The 18412-nt window shown below is 39.2% G+C and overlaps 1 protein-coding gene across 4 annotated transcripts in view; it reads left to right on the top strand.

The window, feature by feature from the left end:
- Nucleotides 1-18412, top strand: part of abcc3 (ATP-binding cassette, sub-family C (CFTR/MRP), member 3) — a 57217-nt gene that overhangs the window by 23524 nt on the left and 15281 nt on the right. For all 4 annotated transcript variants that reach the window (XM_061233130.1, XM_061233131.1, XM_061233134.1 and 1 more), the window contains exons 2-16: nucleotides 805-981; nucleotides 1478-1600; nucleotides 3415-3549; nucleotides 4053-4175; nucleotides 8255-8316; nucleotides 8802-8933; nucleotides 10521-10757; nucleotides 11473-11650; nucleotides 12132-12293; nucleotides 13002-13094; nucleotides 13359-13562; nucleotides 14457-14603; nucleotides 15926-16013; nucleotides 17880-17946; nucleotides 18153-18279. In XM_061233130.1, the coding sequence (XP_061089114.1) occupies nucleotides 805-981; nucleotides 1478-1600; nucleotides 3415-3549; nucleotides 4053-4175; nucleotides 8255-8316; nucleotides 8802-8933; nucleotides 10521-10757; nucleotides 11473-11650; nucleotides 12132-12293; nucleotides 13002-13094; nucleotides 13359-13562; nucleotides 14457-14603; nucleotides 15926-16013; nucleotides 17880-17946; nucleotides 18153-18279 (2055 nt within the window). The remainder of the gene's footprint in view (nucleotides 1-804; nucleotides 982-1477; nucleotides 1601-3414; nucleotides 3550-4052; nucleotides 4176-8254; nucleotides 8317-8801; nucleotides 8934-10520; nucleotides 10758-11472; nucleotides 11651-12131; nucleotides 12294-13001; nucleotides 13095-13358; nucleotides 13563-14456; nucleotides 14604-15925; nucleotides 16014-17879; nucleotides 17947-18152; nucleotides 18280-18412) is intronic.

Here is an 18412-nt window from a genome sequence, read left to right as displayed (position 1 = left end):
TCACCTGTCCCTCGTTATCTGTTCCCCAGCTCCCACACCTGTTGGTTGTTTAGTTTTATTTGTTCTAGCTGCTTCCCTGTTTGGTTTCTGTTTATTATTTGGGTTTCCTGTTGACGACCACAGCCCGGCTTATTTGCATTTGGATTCTTGGATTACGTTCTCTGTACTGTTTCCTGTATTGGACTGCCTACCTGTTACTGTTTATACGATTATGCACCTGATGTTCCTTATGTCATATCTGTTTGCCTGGATTTCAATAACTGCCTGCCTTATCAACCTGCCATATTAAAGCCTGCTGTTTTTCACTGTATCCCTGAGTCTGTGCATGGTTCTTCTGTCCTGCAAACCCTGATAGGTTCATTTAATGCAGAGGTGATTGTTCCAAAAGGCTATGGGTTTCAAGTGGGCTTTAAGGGGTTTTAGTGTTGGAGCCAGTTATGATGCACATAGATTTGCTAAATGATTGTTAGTCATATTACTACAGGGAGGGGAAATTAGCTTTGGGCCAGTGTTCAATAACATCTTAGTTGGTATGATGGTTACTTTTTCAACTAAAAGTGGTAAAAATATCGTGTTATCTATGTTTCCATTTTTCCATTTTGTTACATTTCTTGGTTATTCATCATCGCCTGTTAGTTACATTTTATTTCTACTAAAATACTTAAATTGCAATGACTTGGAGAGTATGTGTTTTTATTGTTCATGTTGTCTTTCATTCCATACTGCCCATTGGGATAATAAATATGTCTGGCTTACTGTATTGCAATTACTGATGTTTTTTCTTCCTCTCTTTTCTCCCTGTAGGATGCCAATTTGACCCTGCACACAAACACCCCCGACCTCACAGAATGCTTTCAGATGTCTGTGCTGTCATGGATACCTTGCATCTACCTGTGGCTTGTCTTCCCAGTCTATTTCCTGTATCTGAAGAAGAACAACAAAGGCTACATCATGATGTCACTGTTGAACAGAGTGAAAACGGTACATTGAAAATAGAAAAAACTAATCTTGCCCTTTCCCTAACCTTTGATGATTCTTATTTGATTTATGTTAGTAGTATGAAGGTAAATCTCAACAGGAGGCTTATAAAATGGTGCTGGTTTGGCTCAGCTTTGCAAAAGGGGACTGGCTGAGTTGATTGGTCTTGTATTATACATGTCCTTCACAAACAGCTGTGCACAGGGCTATTTTTTTTGTAATTTCATTAATCATTATACAGAACATTCTATTGGTGTTTCACTGCAGTTACTCCTGTACGAATCACTTGAATATTGCTTGATATTATGGTGAGAGAAATTCACAAGAAATAATACTTTGCGTAATTTCAACATAATAAAAATAATAAATTAATAACGCTAATTATGCATGTCTAACAGAATATGTGGGTATGTGAAATGTCGAACGACAGTGACATCTGTCTCGTTCTCCCTCTTTTGGGAATTGTTTTGTGTGTATGTGTGTCTATCTTTTCCTCCAGGTTATTGGCCTGCTGTTATGGATTGTATGTTGGACAGATCTATTTGCCTCATTCCACAAGATGCAGGATAGCACCCTACCGCCCATATTCTTCGTCAGCCCACTTGTAATGGGTATGACAATGGTGGGTATCCTACAGCTCAACTCTTTTAAAATGGAACGTAACATGATGGAACAGGAATGTTATTACGCTCTTGTATCTACAGACATAACTTCCCCAATGATCACAGTGGCAGGCCAGCTGTATAATTGTGACTGTTACAAGTCTGTCATCAGAAACAATGGACATTTTCCCCCATTATGTTATCTATATGAACCCTAAAATATCCTTTAATAAAAGCAGACAATTTAACCATATGTGAATTGTTTGCTTTCGTACCTAAAGTTGTGCACAGAGCCAATTGCTTACTAACAGTGAAAAATGATCTCAATTAGACATTCCAGTGCCAAGTAAATAACCTTTTTGACTGAACTGCAGGGTGTAGCCTGGGTATGTTTACCACGATTAATAGAATTTGTTTCTGCAAAGGGAATATAGCTGGGAAAACAATATGCACAGTATTCCAATTCTGATTTTAGGGACACTGGAGACCACCTTACGGAAAACAGGTTTTTATACTGCTATATGCTGTAAAATCTTAATTTTGAATGGGTAAATAGACAGGGACTTTTACTCAAAGTCATTGATAATTTAGTCTGTGCTGTATTGATGTCCCTGTTATGACTTAAAAACAGAAGCCCAAGTATTGTATTATATATTCTACTCAAACTACTCGAAAGAATGCAATATGAATTGATATAGTCGGCAACAGTTATTTTTTTAATGCCTTTTGTGTCAAGTTAGAAGGAACTTCTGTATCAAACAATTCCTTCTGTAGCCTAATTGTGTAGTCCATTTAACATTTCCATTTACCACCATAAAATAGGGCCCTCAGAATTGGAACATTTTCATCACTAGAAAAGTGAACACTATTTTACGTAGTCAGCCAAATGAACAACCTGCTGTATTTTTGCCCTTGAATTGTAGCTGTACAGGATGTGTAGTTTTCTTGACATATCTTTGACAAATGTACTTACACCCTTGTAATATAATATGCTTTTTATCATTGGTTAGAACTGTAATGTGACATTATCAGCACTGCAGCTGGTCATTTGCAAACAGGCATTGAAGTAATGATAAGAATATATACAGTCCCCTCAAAAAGTATTGGAACAGCAAGGTCAATTCCTTTGTTTTTGGCTGTACACTGAAAACAATTCAGTTTGAGGTCAAAATATGTACATGAGATGAATTTCTGATTTTATTTCTTGTTATTTAGTATCTAGATTTGTTAAACAACTTTGAACGTATCACCTTTCGTATCAGACCACCCAATTTTTAGGTGAGCAAAAGTGTTGGAACATGTTACTGACAGGTGTTTCTTGTTGCCCAAAGGTGCTATGTTTAAAGTAGTTTAACACGTCTAGGTGTAAATACCAGGAACTAAAAGCTGAAATTATTAACTCTTGTCTCCTGTTCATATTTTTATCTCAACCCCAAATGTATTAAGTGTATTGCAAAAACAAAGGAATTGGCCTTGCTGTTCCAATACTTTTGGAGGGCACTGTAAGTATCCTGCACATTGGAGTAGAACCTCATTTAAATTGTAGACAAACAAGAAAGGCTTTGGGAAATAGACTAAACTACTATATCGTATGCACCGGCAGTGGCATGACAAAACAGAAAGGTCAATTACAGAAAGAAAGAACTCAATTATCAACTGGAAAAGTCCCCTCCCCTCCCAAAGCATGGAACTGCAACTGATGACTAATCAAGAAAATACCCGGCCAGATATGAGTGCTGAAGTGCTGAGTTTCATACTAGTAAAATCTTTCAGGGCTAAAGTTTATTTCTAACAATAGTTCCATTTCCCTAAAATGTCTCTCTCTTTCTGTCAGCTGCTGGCCACCTTCCTGATTCAGTATGAGCGTCTGCGAGGGATTCAGTCCTCGGGAGTCCTCTTCATATTCTGGTTCCTGTCTGTATTGTGTGCCATTGTGCCTTTCCGCTCAAAGATCATGCAGGCCTCCGAGGTGAACATTTGCTAATATTTCCCTCATATTCTGAATGACAATGACACGTCCTGGAGTGTCCCTATTTTTATGGCTCACGTCTGTTTATTCATTGCGGTAATTCCCCTCTGCCTTCAAGTCTCACAACATGGTTATCTGTTTCCCCCACTCTCTCTTTCTGCCACTTTCACTCTTTTCCTCAATAAAGAGCTGAGATTGGATAGAGTTCAAGCAGGGTCTTTTGAAAGAGAATAGTAGTATTGTTATTGCTTAGACCTGCCTACAGCAAGCTTATCTAATTAAGATGCTTTCAGGGTCACAGAGAAACAACTCCAGGAGGTATATGCTATTTTAACATTTCAGTGATTTATATTTTGGCAAAATAAATGGCAAGGCCCCGACCAAAATAGCTATACAAATGTATAGAACATTAGTAATAGGAAAAACTAATCTCTGTGTACTGTGTACAACTCTGTTCCAAGCTTGATTATGATTGTGTGTTTTGTCTCTTCCTTCCTTCACAGGGTATAAAAGATAAGCTGCGTTTCACAACCTTTTATCTGTATTTCGGGCTGGTCCTGGTACAGCTCATCCTCTCCTGCTTCAATGAGCGCCCACCTCTCTTTTCCAGCGTGGTCACTGACCCTGTAAGTCTGACCCCCCCCAGCCCAAATGCGCCCCCTTCTTTAAAGGCAATCCCTATTAGAAATGAGTTTACTTTATGTTGCATGGCCTGTTAGGACGACTCCTACCCTACCCTGACATGAGATCATGCATGTTATGCCAAATAGATAACACTGAAATTCCCTCCCATTGAGGCAGCGCTTTTGCAACATGTGCCCATTGCCAAAATACCAGAACTGATTTGGACACACCTCTATTTGATCTGCTCCACAACGTTTTCTTTGTCAACAGCTTTTGTACTGCTCATAATAGAGTACTTACTCAAAACAGTTTTCTCTTTCATCTGAAACTGCACACCTTCACTCCAAGCAGCAGCACCCTAGAAACCCTAGAAAACCCTAGAAAATTCCACAAACACTGCTAAATAGTCCCCATACCTTTGTGCATCCAGTGTGTAAAATGTATTTTCTGAGACGGGTGCGTGAGGGTTGGACCCAAAATGCACGACTCAGAAACAATAGTAAAATAAAGTCCCGTCAGGGCTTTATTCGGGACGAATCCCAGGAGCGTAGTCAAAACAAGCAAAGTCCATACACGTAGATCTAGCCAATAAAACAATAATCAGAAAGCACGGTGCCGAGGGAAGAGGCAAACTCGTAGTCGGTAGACGTGCAGGGAGGTCCGGTAGCAGGAGAGCTGTCAGCGGGGCACAAGTACAGGCGGGCGGCAGGCAGAGTCGTAGTCGAGGGCGATGCGGAAGTCGAAACCATAAAACAAACAGCGAGGCAAAGGTACAAAAACAGTAGGCGAGGACGTGGTCAAAAACAAGCGATGGTCAACGAAACAGAAATCAATAAACAGTGGTCGATAAACAGGCTTGGATCTTAACGTGTAATCAATGGGAATAATGCTCAAGAGTTGCTTTGACGGACAAGAGGCAACAATTTTGCAACGAACAGAAGTGCGACTGGGCTATAAATGCAGTAATGAATCGTAATGAAACATAACTAGACATGACAAGAAAATTAATCGTAACAAGAAACAAACTAAACAACATGACGAACCTAGACTAACATAATACATGATAAGACAATACGTGACTAAGACAAATGATAAAACTTAAAACAGGGCAAGACAGACCTGAAACGTGACATTTTTACTACCTTAGATGATAAAACAAGCAAACATCTGCCATCCCTTTACTAACTTGCTTCACAATATAATGCTCCAGTTAAGGTATAGACCAGTGGTTCCCAAAAACTTGCTGGTTTTCATTCCAACCACAGTTGAAATCCCAGAATTTTAACAAGCTGTTATTTTTTCTTAATGAGGTGCTTTTCATGTATAGAGGGATTATTTACCTTCTTAAGCCACATTACTGTATGTCAGAAATAGCTAAGCATTCCGTGGAGATTAACAGTCTGTTCATGTTGTGCTTATTATGATATATTGCAAACAATTGCATAAAAGAGGTAACAAAATGATCAACTGATCAAATTAAAGATGGATGTGAATCAATAATCCTAATGGTTGAAAGTGTGGGCAGATGGCCACTAAAAATTTGGTAGATAATGCAGAATTTAAAGACAAAGCAAATGATAACATATGTTTCATTTGAAACATTAAATGCGTTACTGTTTCAAAAGAAAAGGACACGGTATTTACATTGATATTCTTGCTCCCAGCTACTTTTCATTAACTTAGTCTAATCTTCTGTGCATGTATGGGTTCTTATTTCCCATCAATCAAGAAATTTATTGTGTAAATAATTGGGGCCAGATTTACGTACATGAAACTTGCGCCACAAAATGCGTCCTGACGAGGATATGTTGGGGCGGTCGCAGTAAAGACCCTGAAATGAACAAGCCTACTGCTCATTACACAATCAACAAATGGGGACTGCCTACTAATCACATTTCATGAATGAGGCAGATCTTAAATGGTGCAGTTTAAATTCCTATTTAGTTCATTGAATATCTTCACTGGATGTTCACTGTATCTTCTTGTGCCACCTAAGAGTGTACAGTATCCTGCACTACTGTCAGCGCAGGACAAAATGAGTTGATAGTCCAGCTATGGTGCCATTTGACATTTGAATTAATCCAGATACAATAGCGTAATGTTACAAAGAGCTTGACTATTACTGTGATAGAATGGGAATGTTGTGTGGGAGGTTCCAGGACATTTAATTTCACCCAGGAGTGTTATTTTTGGCTAGTTGTTTGTTACAGAAATTGCAGGTGATTTTCCTCTTTTTTGTCAGTCTCCTGGCTTTCCCCATTCCTTCTTCTCGGAGGATAGCTAATAAAAACAAACACGCAACCCTGTTTTTATCATGCCTCCACGCCGGCGACAGCCGTAGCCAGAGGCATTATGTTTTTGGGTTGTTTGTCCGTCCATCCATCCCATTCTTGTGAATGCAGTATCTCAGGAATGCCTTGAGGGAATTTCTTCAAATTTGGCAGAAACGTCCACTTGGACTCAAGGATGAAGCTATGAGGCTTAGATTTTTGCCCCTCGCCCTGCTCTCCGCCACTGCCTTGACACTGCCCAGTTTCAACCTGATCACCTTGGTGGCCTTCAGCTTGTTGGGACTGCTGACCTCCAACCCTTGCACACCACCTCAGCACACCACCACAAAGAACAGAGCACTGGCTACTACAGACTGATCTGCTGGAGCCTGTTGCACACACTGAAGGATCAGGTCATTTTCCACTGCTTCACATAAGCTGTTGATTAATTTAAGACATTATTTTGTGAATATTTTCTGTGAAAAACACCCAGCCTTAATTAATTTGTGTCTTGATTACACCTGCTCTTTAGAGGTGGATACATTTCAGGCAAAAATCGACCCTTGTTAATTGTAAATTCAATGGAAAACATAATCAGCCTCACTTATAATATCTCTGCCCATTATTTGCGTGACCCTCCCTTAAATTCATATGCATTAAGGAGAGAATCACATCTCTTGGGATGGCTCAGGTAGACAGCACGCATACTGTGCTTCCAGCCCGTTGTGCCTGTTTGCTACTTAAGATGCATGTTTTTTAGAGCAGAATGCGTCATATCTGCTCCTGAAACTAACAGCAAAAGGCTTAGTAAATCTGGCCCTTCGTTCATATCTTTTATACTTTATCTTGAAAGTGAAGTAATGCTGCCATTTATGCGTTTATTTCAACCCAAGCTCCAATAATTACATACAAAGTCTTTGATGTCTGTTGATATAAATTAAACACTTGATCTAAATTGCATCACAATGTTAAATCAGAAGGTGAGGTTAGCCAAGCCTGAAAGAATGTTACTGCACAACTCGTTACAGTGCAACTTTTTAAAGTAAAATGAATCAAACTATGCATTGGAAATATTACTACAACAGTTATTACTACAAAAGTTATGAACATAGGACATATACAGATTTAATGAATTGCAGTAAATACTGCATTTATTTTGTTTCAGCTTGTTAACAATGAAGAGCTTTGTGTATCTGAACCGTTTTTTTTTATGCAAAAAATGTTTATTTTTCATTGCATTTCTGGTCAAGTTTATCATACATTACCTTTGTTAACTTATCACAATATGAAACCCACTGACAAAAATATTCATGAAATTCAGAAATGCAAGTAATACAGATAAGTTAAAGCCAAATTCAGTCTTCTTATACAGTACCATCATTTTTCTGTTATTAGATGCTGCCTCACCTCTCTCCCCTGCCCCTTAATGCTACTAAATTTAGGGAGCTAGGTGCAAGAGAGGGATAATGAAATCTGGTAGACATGGTGGAGTAAGGACTGATGAAGCAGCCCATAATGGAACCACCATAAAAACAATGGCATCTGCCAAACCTTGCATCTTACTCATTTTGACATGTTAATTTATCACAGCAATCAAAAAAAGAACTAGCAACTGTCTGTTCCAGAGGAGGTTAGAGGGATTATATTATAGTCAGATAGCGACAGATATATGTACAGATTGTATATGTCTTTGTGTGTACTATACTAGTAAAAAGAGATGTTTTAAAGGTGATATAAGGGACAACAATAATAATCAAATGAATCTTCATATCTTCATCATTATTTCATTGTTTCTTCTGCAACTTCTTTAGAACCCATGTCCGGAGACTAGTGCAGGCTTCCTGTCAACCATGACCTTCTGGTGGTTCACAAGGTCAGTTTCTTATCAAATTACCTTGAGATTAAATATAAAACAAGTATTTGGAGAATGCTGCCACAGCCCTGAATATCTAGTGTATTTATCTATAAAATGCATTCAGTACTCCTTTTGTTCCGTAATACTCTAGGAGCAACTCAATCCAGATTTTGTTGCTGGTTTCTTGATATTACAGATATTCAAACCTCAAGTCAATTGTTAAATGTTAATATAGGTCACAGAGCTATGAATTTATTAATTTTAGCTATAGCTTAATGCACAAACACACAAAGCTAATCATGTGTATGGCACTGCTAGTAAAGTAGAAAATGAAGTTTGAATGAGTCTCATGAGGCAAGGATTGCTTGAACTTTTGAAGTCTTCGATTAAAATAGGAAAAGTTGCACAGGTTTTATTTTACCCCAGGAAAAATTCTGAGAGCAACCAAAAGCACCACATTAATTTTATAATTATTCTTTACTGTACTTGTCTCCCCTATGTAGTATGGCTATCAAGGGCTACAGGAAGCCTTTGGAAAACAAAGACCTGTGGTCCTTGAACAAACAGGACAGTTCAGGGGTTGTTGTACCAAAACTTCTCTGGGAATGGAAGGCAGAAAACTCCAGAATTCAGAGGTAAGAAAGCAATAATTACTGGATATACCACTTTATTCTGTCAATTCAAGAAGATTGCAAAAGCAGTTGCCTGGAGTGAGGAAAGAATGCAAGGATCATGTAAATGAATGAATGAAATGTAGCTAACATAATTGAAAATCATTGAAAATAGCCTAATTATTGTGAAACCCCCATTATCTCCATGAATCAGACAAATAAAATCTGCTTTGAAGTGCTCCTTGCTTTAAAGAATTATGAGCGATATATCCCTTTCAGTAATTATCTTTCTCACCATGTAGCCAACTTTTGACAAAGATGCCGTTTAGCCAAATAGATAATTCTAAAGGCAGGGTCATTGACTACATGCTGAGTTACCTTGCACTCTATCTATAGCGGAAACATGGGTTTGATCACAGATTCATAGGATTCACTGGGACAGACTGTCTTGCATGATTCTGAAATTAATTAAATTCAGTTTATGTTTTCAAAATCAAAGGCAAGCATTTTGGTGGCTATATTTTGGTGGTCTACCACAAATAATTGTGTCCCATGAAAACTTTAAAATAATATAATTCATCACATTCTTGTTTTTGACTCTGCATTAGATTTTTAAATATATTAAACATATATAATTCTGCAACAGAATGTCTGCTCATTGCTGAACTCAGTATTCAACAGAGACATTTTAGATGAATACTATATGCTGCATGTATTTGATTTAGTATTTTCCTGGACTTGTTGCACTGGTTAACATGACCAGTTACTTATGTTATCGATTCATTCTCTATCTACATTACCTGGTTTCCTCTGTGTCATACTTACTTGGCGTACTTGTCATGGCTATAGCGTGTAATTGGATATTAACGTTATCCAGGCTGTCTGCTTATTTCCACAGTGCACGTAAGAATCTGTACATTCCACATTTGGCTCTCGGTTTCACCTTTTTGCGTTCAGAACAACAAAAGAGTAATATAGAAAATAGCTTCTTAAACAGGATGGGAACTTGAGGAAATGCATGAGGGAACAGGGTGTTAGCTTTGAGCCTCTTGTCTATGAACTGGGACTACAGTATGTGCTCTGTGTGATTATGGGTGGTTAACTCACTTCACTGAGTCCATTGTTGCCTGTTCCACAAACATCCCACAATGAATTCTCCCCTACAGCATACCACTATGAAAACAAATCCCTTTCACACCATTCTATACACTTGTCATAACTGGGCCGGGGGGGTCCTGAACACTTTAGCTCCCACCAGTGAATCCCTGTTTCTCTTTGTGTTTCACCTCTTTAACTTGACAGCTCTGATCTGTCAGGGTTCTCATCAAAAGCTCTGTCTTGTAAAAGCAATGCAGAAGTGAAAGTGCATAAACGGGTTACACTAGTGTCTGGTGCAATGACCTGTATCAAGTACCCGCAGAGGCTAAGAATGCAGTAATCCCCATGTACCTGTTTTATTTTTATTTTTTTTTAGCAGTTTACTCATTTGTATGTATTTTTAAAAACACGATTATCCCTACTTGTTGATGGGATGAATGAAAGTATGCTGCATTGCATTCATTTGCATTAGAAAGTAGCCGGATGTCACTGGGTTGTGGTTGTTTTTCTCAGTGGTGACCATGAGAAGGACACTCATGCCCAGTACTACAAGACCCCATCAGCCACAGAGGCCAACCATGTAGGCGGAGGTGTGGAGGAGGCCGAGGTGCTGCTGTCCGGACAGCAGGAGGCCAGGCAGGCTTCCTTCCTCCGCTGCCTGGTCAGAGCCTTCGGGCCCTACTTTCTCATCGGCTCCGCGTACAAACTTGCCCAGGATGTCATCACATTTCTGAACCCTCTGCTTCTAAGGTAAGAGCTGGGACAGTCCACTCATACTGTAGATTTCCAGCAAGATTGTGATTTTCTCTGTGTACGTACCTGTCAAATGTCATTTGCATTTTACACATTTAGCAGAGAAACTTATGCAGCTTTCATTCTTTACCTACAATCTGTTTATACAGTTTGATATGTCCTGAAGTAATTCAGATGAAATACCTTGCTCAATGTACATATACATAAAAATAAATGTTTAAGAAAATGAAGTTGAATGCAAATGGAAAACAGGACCAGTTTTTTTTCTGATTGTTGTTTGATTTCATCTTTAATCCATAGATTAATTGTTCAATGCAGTGTAGTACAACGGTTATAAGACCTTAGCAGCGTTGCTCTGTTGTAATATTTCCTGGTGCCCCAGAACTAAATAGACCTGTTGTTTTGCATTTTGTTTGGTCTCTATCTTCAATATCTCTGTACCAGAAACAGCATGTGCGTGTTATCATAGCATGCATATTTGCTTGCATGCAAAGCATTCATGTAAACACGCAAATATATTTGTTTGGATTCTGAAAAAGGCACTCATTTGAATGACGGGTATACTGCAGTGTGTCTGCAACAGTGTGTGGGCTTTTATGATTTCCATGTAATATGTGTTCAGCTATAAGTCGGCCTATTTGGTTTGTAAAGCATCTCATGGAACTGAAAATATCCATAATGCAGTAATCTGATTCTGTCTTTTTTTTGGCAGTATGTTGATCTCTTTCACGAAGCAGAAGGACGCCCCATCATGGTGGGGTTTTTCACTGGCTTTCCTGATGTTTGCCTGCGCCTTACTGCAGACCCTTATCCTGCACCAGCACTTCCAGTACTGCTTTGTCACAGGAATGAGGCTCCGCACTGCCATTGTTGGTGCCATCTACAGGAAGGTAGTCCAGCAGCTGAGAACCTCTGTGGTGGAAGGGCCAGTCCTCTCTGTGCACTGCACTTAGACTGCTGCTGTATATCAACCAACTCGGACACACATACAGTGCACACTAAAACAATCACATACATGAAAGTCTGTCTAAAGGATGTGCACACACATTCAAACATAGTGGATTCAAGGATTAAATCAACGTCTGTCCCTAAATTTGAGTCATCGGTACGTTACTCTGTTTACAAACGCAATGTGAGTTCAGCGATCACCAACACCAAATTATATTTCAGTGGGAATAATATACATTTAGTGCTTTCGTTTAGTCTAAATGAAGTACACCTTTTTAGCCAGTACACCTTTGTATTTGTATTGTTATGCACCCTTTCAATAGGACCCCACAAGCATAAGAAAGATTTGGTGGTATTCCATTTTAGGCTGTAGCTGATACTTGTGGACTCATATATAACGTTAGCCATTTCACCCTGCTCCAGTCTCTGGTCATCACCAATGCAGCCAAGCGTACCTCTACTGTGGGGGAGATCGTAAACCTGATGTCGGTAGATGCCCAACGCTTCATGGATCTCACAACCTTCCTCAATATGCTGTGGTCAGCACCACTACAGATCATTCTGGCGCTCTACTTCCTGTGGCAGGTGCACTGACGCTCTCTGTCTCTGTTGTGCGTATTGGAGCTGTCCCTGCAGGCCTCTAAACACTGTCTTTATCGATTGCTTTAGGACACCTTTGACACATTCTTCACAACATAGGAAGTAGGGGTACAGAGGAAGTCTTTTGACAAATATTTATATAGTTCAACATGTGAGCTCCTCTGGAACTTTAATTTAAATTATTAGGCAACGTTGAATTGACTGCACTGAATACAGCCAAATAAACCTGTGGATGTGTGTTCTGTTCACTTTTTGATGATGCTTTTATTTTGGCAAGACACATAAAACTGAATTCAGCTTATCAGTCTCAGCTAAAATGATATTGCTCAACAGCACAGATACACATCAGGCATATCACTGAGAGCATGTATTTCCTCTAAAACAGCCTGTATCCACTCATGCAACCACAAGATAAAAACACTGTCTCAAAGCAAAGTATCTGCCATGTTGATTTATTCTAGTTGCAGTGGATCTACAGTACATGGATATATTGCTTGTGTCATAAAGTTGGATGAATAGCAGTTCCTTTGTTGACTGATGAATCATATATGATTTAAGAGCAGGGTGTTTTCACATACCTGCAAAAGATGCAGTGTCACTGCACTCAAATATAGTGTTATTATGCAAATTATTTGATCCTTGTGAGTAGTGCATCCATGCCTCTAGTTGACATTCATGCTTTGTACCATGCAGAATTTGGGTCCCTCTGTCCTGGCTGGGGTGGCTGTGATGATACTGTTAATCCCCCTCAATGCAGCCATTGCCGTGAAGACCAGGGCATTCCAGGTTCTTTACTCATTTCAACTTTTATTTAGAAGGAGCATTATTAATACGTCAGAAATGATCAATTTGATTTAAAAAGTGATAGTGATTTGCATTGCTGCTGTCGTTGTTTCATTGAGTTGTTATGGTGATTATAACCATAAATAATTGGTGAAAATTATAAAAGCTTTAAGTACAAGGATTTTATCAAACCCGTTTCCAGGGACAAGAAAAGCCCTCTGTAGTTCAGTTCTTGTGATTGCCCTGTTGTGTTTCATCGTACCTCAGGTGGAGCAGATGCAGTACAAAGATGCTCGCATCAAGCTAATGAATGAGATCCTTAATGGCATCAAGGTGCTGAAACTGTATGCCTGGGAGAACTCCTTCAAGGACAAAGTCCTGCAGATCCGTCAGAATGAGCTCAACGTGCTTCGCAAGATGGCGTACCTTGGTGCATTATCCACCATGGCCTGGACTAGCGCTCCTTTCATAGTATGGCCCATCCGTCCAATATTCTGCTTATCCTCTGTTGTGGCAATGCAAATTGGGCTACCAGGCTATCTCTGTAAACTACCGGATGTTTAGTTTATTTACAGTATGATCTATTGAGCCATCTGAAGCTCAGTATCAGTGTAACTATCAGCTGCTTGTGCAGAAAATATGTTGAGTCAGTGGGATGTCATGAGCTTATCATCATCCTTTACCACATCCTGCCAAAATAATCTTGCTGGATCTTGACATGAAAACATGAAAGCTATGAAATAACCTGTATTAAAATGTATTTCTCTGTTATGCTTATCGAAGGCCATGTTAAACGAGGCAGAAGAAAAAAGCTTATATATTTATATTTACTTCAACATTACATTACATTATTGGCATTTGGCAGCTGCTCTTATCCAGAGCGACATACAGTTGATTAGACTAAGCAGGAGACAATCCTCCCCTGGAGCAATGCAAGGTTAAGGGCCTTGCTCAAGGGCCCAACGGCTGTGCAGATCTTATTGTGGCTACTCCGGGATTAGATCCACGGACCTTGCGTGCCCCAGTGATTTAGCTTAACCACTACGCTACAGGCCACCCCATTTACTTTAAGCACTACTACACATTTTTCTGTTTAATTATCAGGAAGGTGGAAGTTTTTGTTATCCTTAACAACGTTACTTAATGCTAAGAGTAAAAATCATATTATGCATTCTTATTTTAATAAGAAAATTATTATTTTGCCATTCGTAGTTGTTGTTTTTATAGTTATATAAGTATTAAGTATTAAAATTGTTGCTCAAATGAAGATATTGACCCATTTTTTTACTTGTGAAATCTCATGCCGCTGTCTACCTTGTACAACTATATAAACAGATGTTCTCCTCTTTATGATTGCCATTTCAGGTTGCCTTGACAACATTTGCTGTGTATGTGACAGTGGATGAAAATAACATTCTGGATGCTGAGAAGGCCTTTGTGTCCTTGTCTTTGTTCAACATCCTGAGATTTCCCCTCAACATGTTGCCCCAAGTCATCAGCAGCATTGTGCAGGTAAACGTTTTGTCCACTTGCTTTCACGCTATTTGTATGTACCGTTTTTTTTTCTTTGACAGCTGAAAAGATACCATATTTCCCTGTGGAATGGTAGCTACAATGTGGTCAATGCTTCACATACAGTCCTTCCACTTTTTCTCCCTAATGAGTCCTCTTGTTGTATTAGCGGTATGATTTGGGTCATTGTCTTGCTGCATGATGAATTTCCTCCCAATTAGTTTGGCATTTCTCCATAAGTTGGCAGACAGAATGTTTTTGTCGACTTTCATCTTGCTGCAGTGATCATGAGTTAAATCATCAACAAAGATTAGTGAGCTTGTTTGTTTTGGATCATGAGCAGATCCCTTCTTTCTCCACATTTTGGCTTTTCGTCCACTTAGATAGAGGCCATAAAACTTTGTTCCAGAACCGTTGTCGCTCATCTCTGTAATTCTTTGCAAATTGCGATCTCACCTTCCAATTCTTACTACTGATGAGTGGTTTGCATCTTGTGGTATTGCCTCTATATTGCTGCTCTCTAAGTCTTCTTTGAATGGTTGATTGAGATACCTTCACGCTTGCCCTGTGGAGATTGTTTGTGATGTTTTGGGCTTTTTCTTCACAGCTCTCTCAATGTTTCTCTCATCAGCTTCTGTTTTATGCCAGTGGTTTCTTTCTTTTTCAGTTGTTGTACAAACTATCCCCAACGCTTGTGCAATGACTCTGATCGCTTTCCCCTCTTTTCTAAGCTTCACGATGGCTTGGTTTTCTCATGTTGGCTTATCTTTTCTAACATAAATGCTGTCTTCACAGGCAAAACCCAAGGCTAAAACCAAGAGTAGACATTCAGAACTATTTATTGTTTAACCAATTGATCTAACTGGATAGATCTGGGAAAATGAAACACCATGTTCCAATACTTTTGCTCACCTAAAAATGTGGTGGTCTTATATAAGAGGTGATAATGTTTTAAATTGTTTAACAAATCTAGATGAAAAAAAGCTGAAATTCTGATCTGTCATGTACATCTTTTGACCTCAATCTCATTTGTCGTTAGTGTATAGCAGAAACAAAGGAATTGACCTTGGTGTTCCAATACTTGTGGAAGGGACTGTATTTTATCTCCAAGGAAACGGAGATACTATGTCATCATTAGTGTAGCTGTATATCTCCAGTTCCAGTTGTTAATGTTTAAAACCATGCACCTAGTCTACATCCAGGTAACAGGCAGTGACTGGAATGTGGGGGGGGGGGGGGGGGAGTCATGCATTTTTTTCTGTATCCTGGGATTGCATGTTACAGAATCAAAGGCGTTTGTGATTTCTGCCATGTTTGTGTAGGCCAGTGTCTCTCTGAAACGCATCCAGGAGTTCCTGAGTCATGATGAGCTGAACCCTGACTCCGTTGATAGAAAAAACATTGCTTCAGGTAAACACAGTGCTCAAGGGCTTTTGTTCTCTTGCTCTCACCCTCCAGTCAGCCAGAACTGGTTTGGATAGTCTGTACATTCAGAATCACTGTGCGTGATTCAAGTGGGCTGTTTAGACAACCTTCACCTTTTTTCTGGCTCTGTTCCAGTGCATTAGGAGAACACTGCTTCCTGTTTAAGGAAATTGTCTTCTGTTCAGTAGTCAAGCTTCATTTGATACTCCCGCTCTTGATGAAATTTAACTCAAACAATGTATTAATAGCCTGTAAAGGGTACTGTACTTGTTATTTTAGTTTTACCCTTGTGTTACTTTTCATTCTGTTATGCAGCACATTTTCACACACATTTTTCCTTTAAAATAAATCATGCAATATTACATATGTAGATATTATGGCCAGTGTGAATGTGACAAAGTTGGGTGCCACTGTCTGCTGACCTTAAGAGGACCACACAGAAATATAATGACTTTGAATTTTAACTTCTTTCACACTATTCATTTATGTATGAAAACAAAGCAATTCATTCTAATGTCTATACACTCAGTGAGCACTTGATTAGGTATTTATTAGACTTGTTTTTTAGACTTAACAGTCTTCTGCTGCTGTAGCCTATCCAGTAGGTTTGATACGTCGTGTGTTCAGAGATGCTCTTCTGCATATCACTGTTGTAATGTGTGGTTATTTGTGTTACTGTCACCTTTCTGTCAGCTTCGACCAGTCTGGCCCTTCTCCACTGACCTCTCATTAACAAGGCATTTTTGCCCGGAGAACAGTGCGTGTCTTGTGTGTGAAAATCCCAGAAGATCATCAGTTTTTGAGATACTCAAAACACCCTGTCTGACACAAAGAATCAATCCACGGTCAAAGTCACTTAGATCACATTTCTTCCCTATTCTGACATTTGGTCTGAAAAACAGCCGAACCTATTGTCCATGTTTGCACGCTTTTATGCATTTAGATGCTGCCACATATTTGCATTAACAAGCTGGTGTACAGGTCTACCTAATAAAGTGAGTGTATATGCCAGTTTTTACATATTAATGTTGTAGATATACTTTGAGTAGAATCTCATAGTAATTTCCTAATCCTACTTGCCTCCTTTCTTGTGTTTTAAAGCCAATTCCTCTTTGATAATAGACACAGATTATTTGAAAGATACATCCATACAGCGTAGTGACGTAGTGTGTGGCAAACTCTCTAAACAGTTGTTGGTGAACAAGCTGGCCAACTCTCACACAAGGGATCTATTTAAAGGGCTATTGATCTGTCTTAAGGTGGAGCTGTTTCTACCAATCCAGTATACAGAGCCTAGAATCAAAATGGAAAACCACCTTTACAACTGAACTGCCGTCTGCAGTTCCATCTGCATCAAAATTCCCTTTTCTTTTTGCATGTTTCTGTCCTTGTATAACCTCAAAACGTTTTCAAATTTAAGGGTACAATTGCACGAACTGGAACGGACTATTGTTGATTCAGTGAATCTGTCTGTGTGCACACTGCTGTTCATGGTTCTTTTATGTATAATCATTTTATTGAAACGTTATGCTGATATTTTATTACGCTTACCTCAGATGAACCCTAGTTTTAGATGTTCTCATTTGGAGAATGCCATTTCATTGAATGTTTTATTGCTGCTTAAACATTTATGTGAACCTTATAAGAAATGGAGGAGAAATTAAAACAAATAGTAATCAATTTGATCTTTTTGCATAAACCCAGTATAAATACTTAGAAAATATCCAGCACTCCTGGGTCGCCCTTTTGGTATGGCACAACTGCAGAGTTGAGTGATTAGGACGGAACTATTTTATCAGCCACCCGATTTCAGAACATGTTGGGGAAGATAATCAGAATATCTACTTTCAGATCATGCTGTGACTGTTCTAAATGGTAAATTCACGTGGGCAAAAAGTGAACCAGCAGCCCTTCACAAGTAAGTGCACATTTACGGAAATATCAAAAACTTTTTCCCTCAGGTGTCGTGGAGCTCATCCACTCGGATAAGTTAAAATGTTACTCTGCAATACATTAACTATGCCTCCAGTGTGTTTGCATTTAAATGTCATGAATTTTCCTAGTAATGTAATGTATTTATGAGGAAATGGCATGTGAAACACTGTAAAATGTCCTTCTGCTCAGCATCAGTCTGATGGTGCCCCAAGGCTCCTTACTTGCGGTGGTGGGGAACGTGGGCTGTGGAAAGTCTTCCCTGGTGGCAGCCCTGCTGGGAGAGATGGAGAAGCTGGAGGGGGACATCTCCATACGGGTTAGTAGCTCTCAGATGAAGCAGTGCGCTAGTGCACAAGCAATGGGAATGGAGTAGCATACATATTTAAAGGGAAGGACTCTGCAAGCCTATTTACTAGGTAGTTGAAAATGAATGTACAACACGTGCAATC

This window comes from Conger conger, chromosome 2 (genome assembly GCF_963514075.1).
Source record: "Conger conger chromosome 2, fConCon1.1, whole genome shotgun sequence".
Classification (NCBI taxonomy): Eukaryota; Metazoa; Chordata; class Actinopteri; order Anguilliformes; family Congridae; genus Conger; species Conger conger.
Note: the sequence above shows the minus strand (reverse complement) of the source record. Positions and strands in the feature narration are given on the sequence as shown.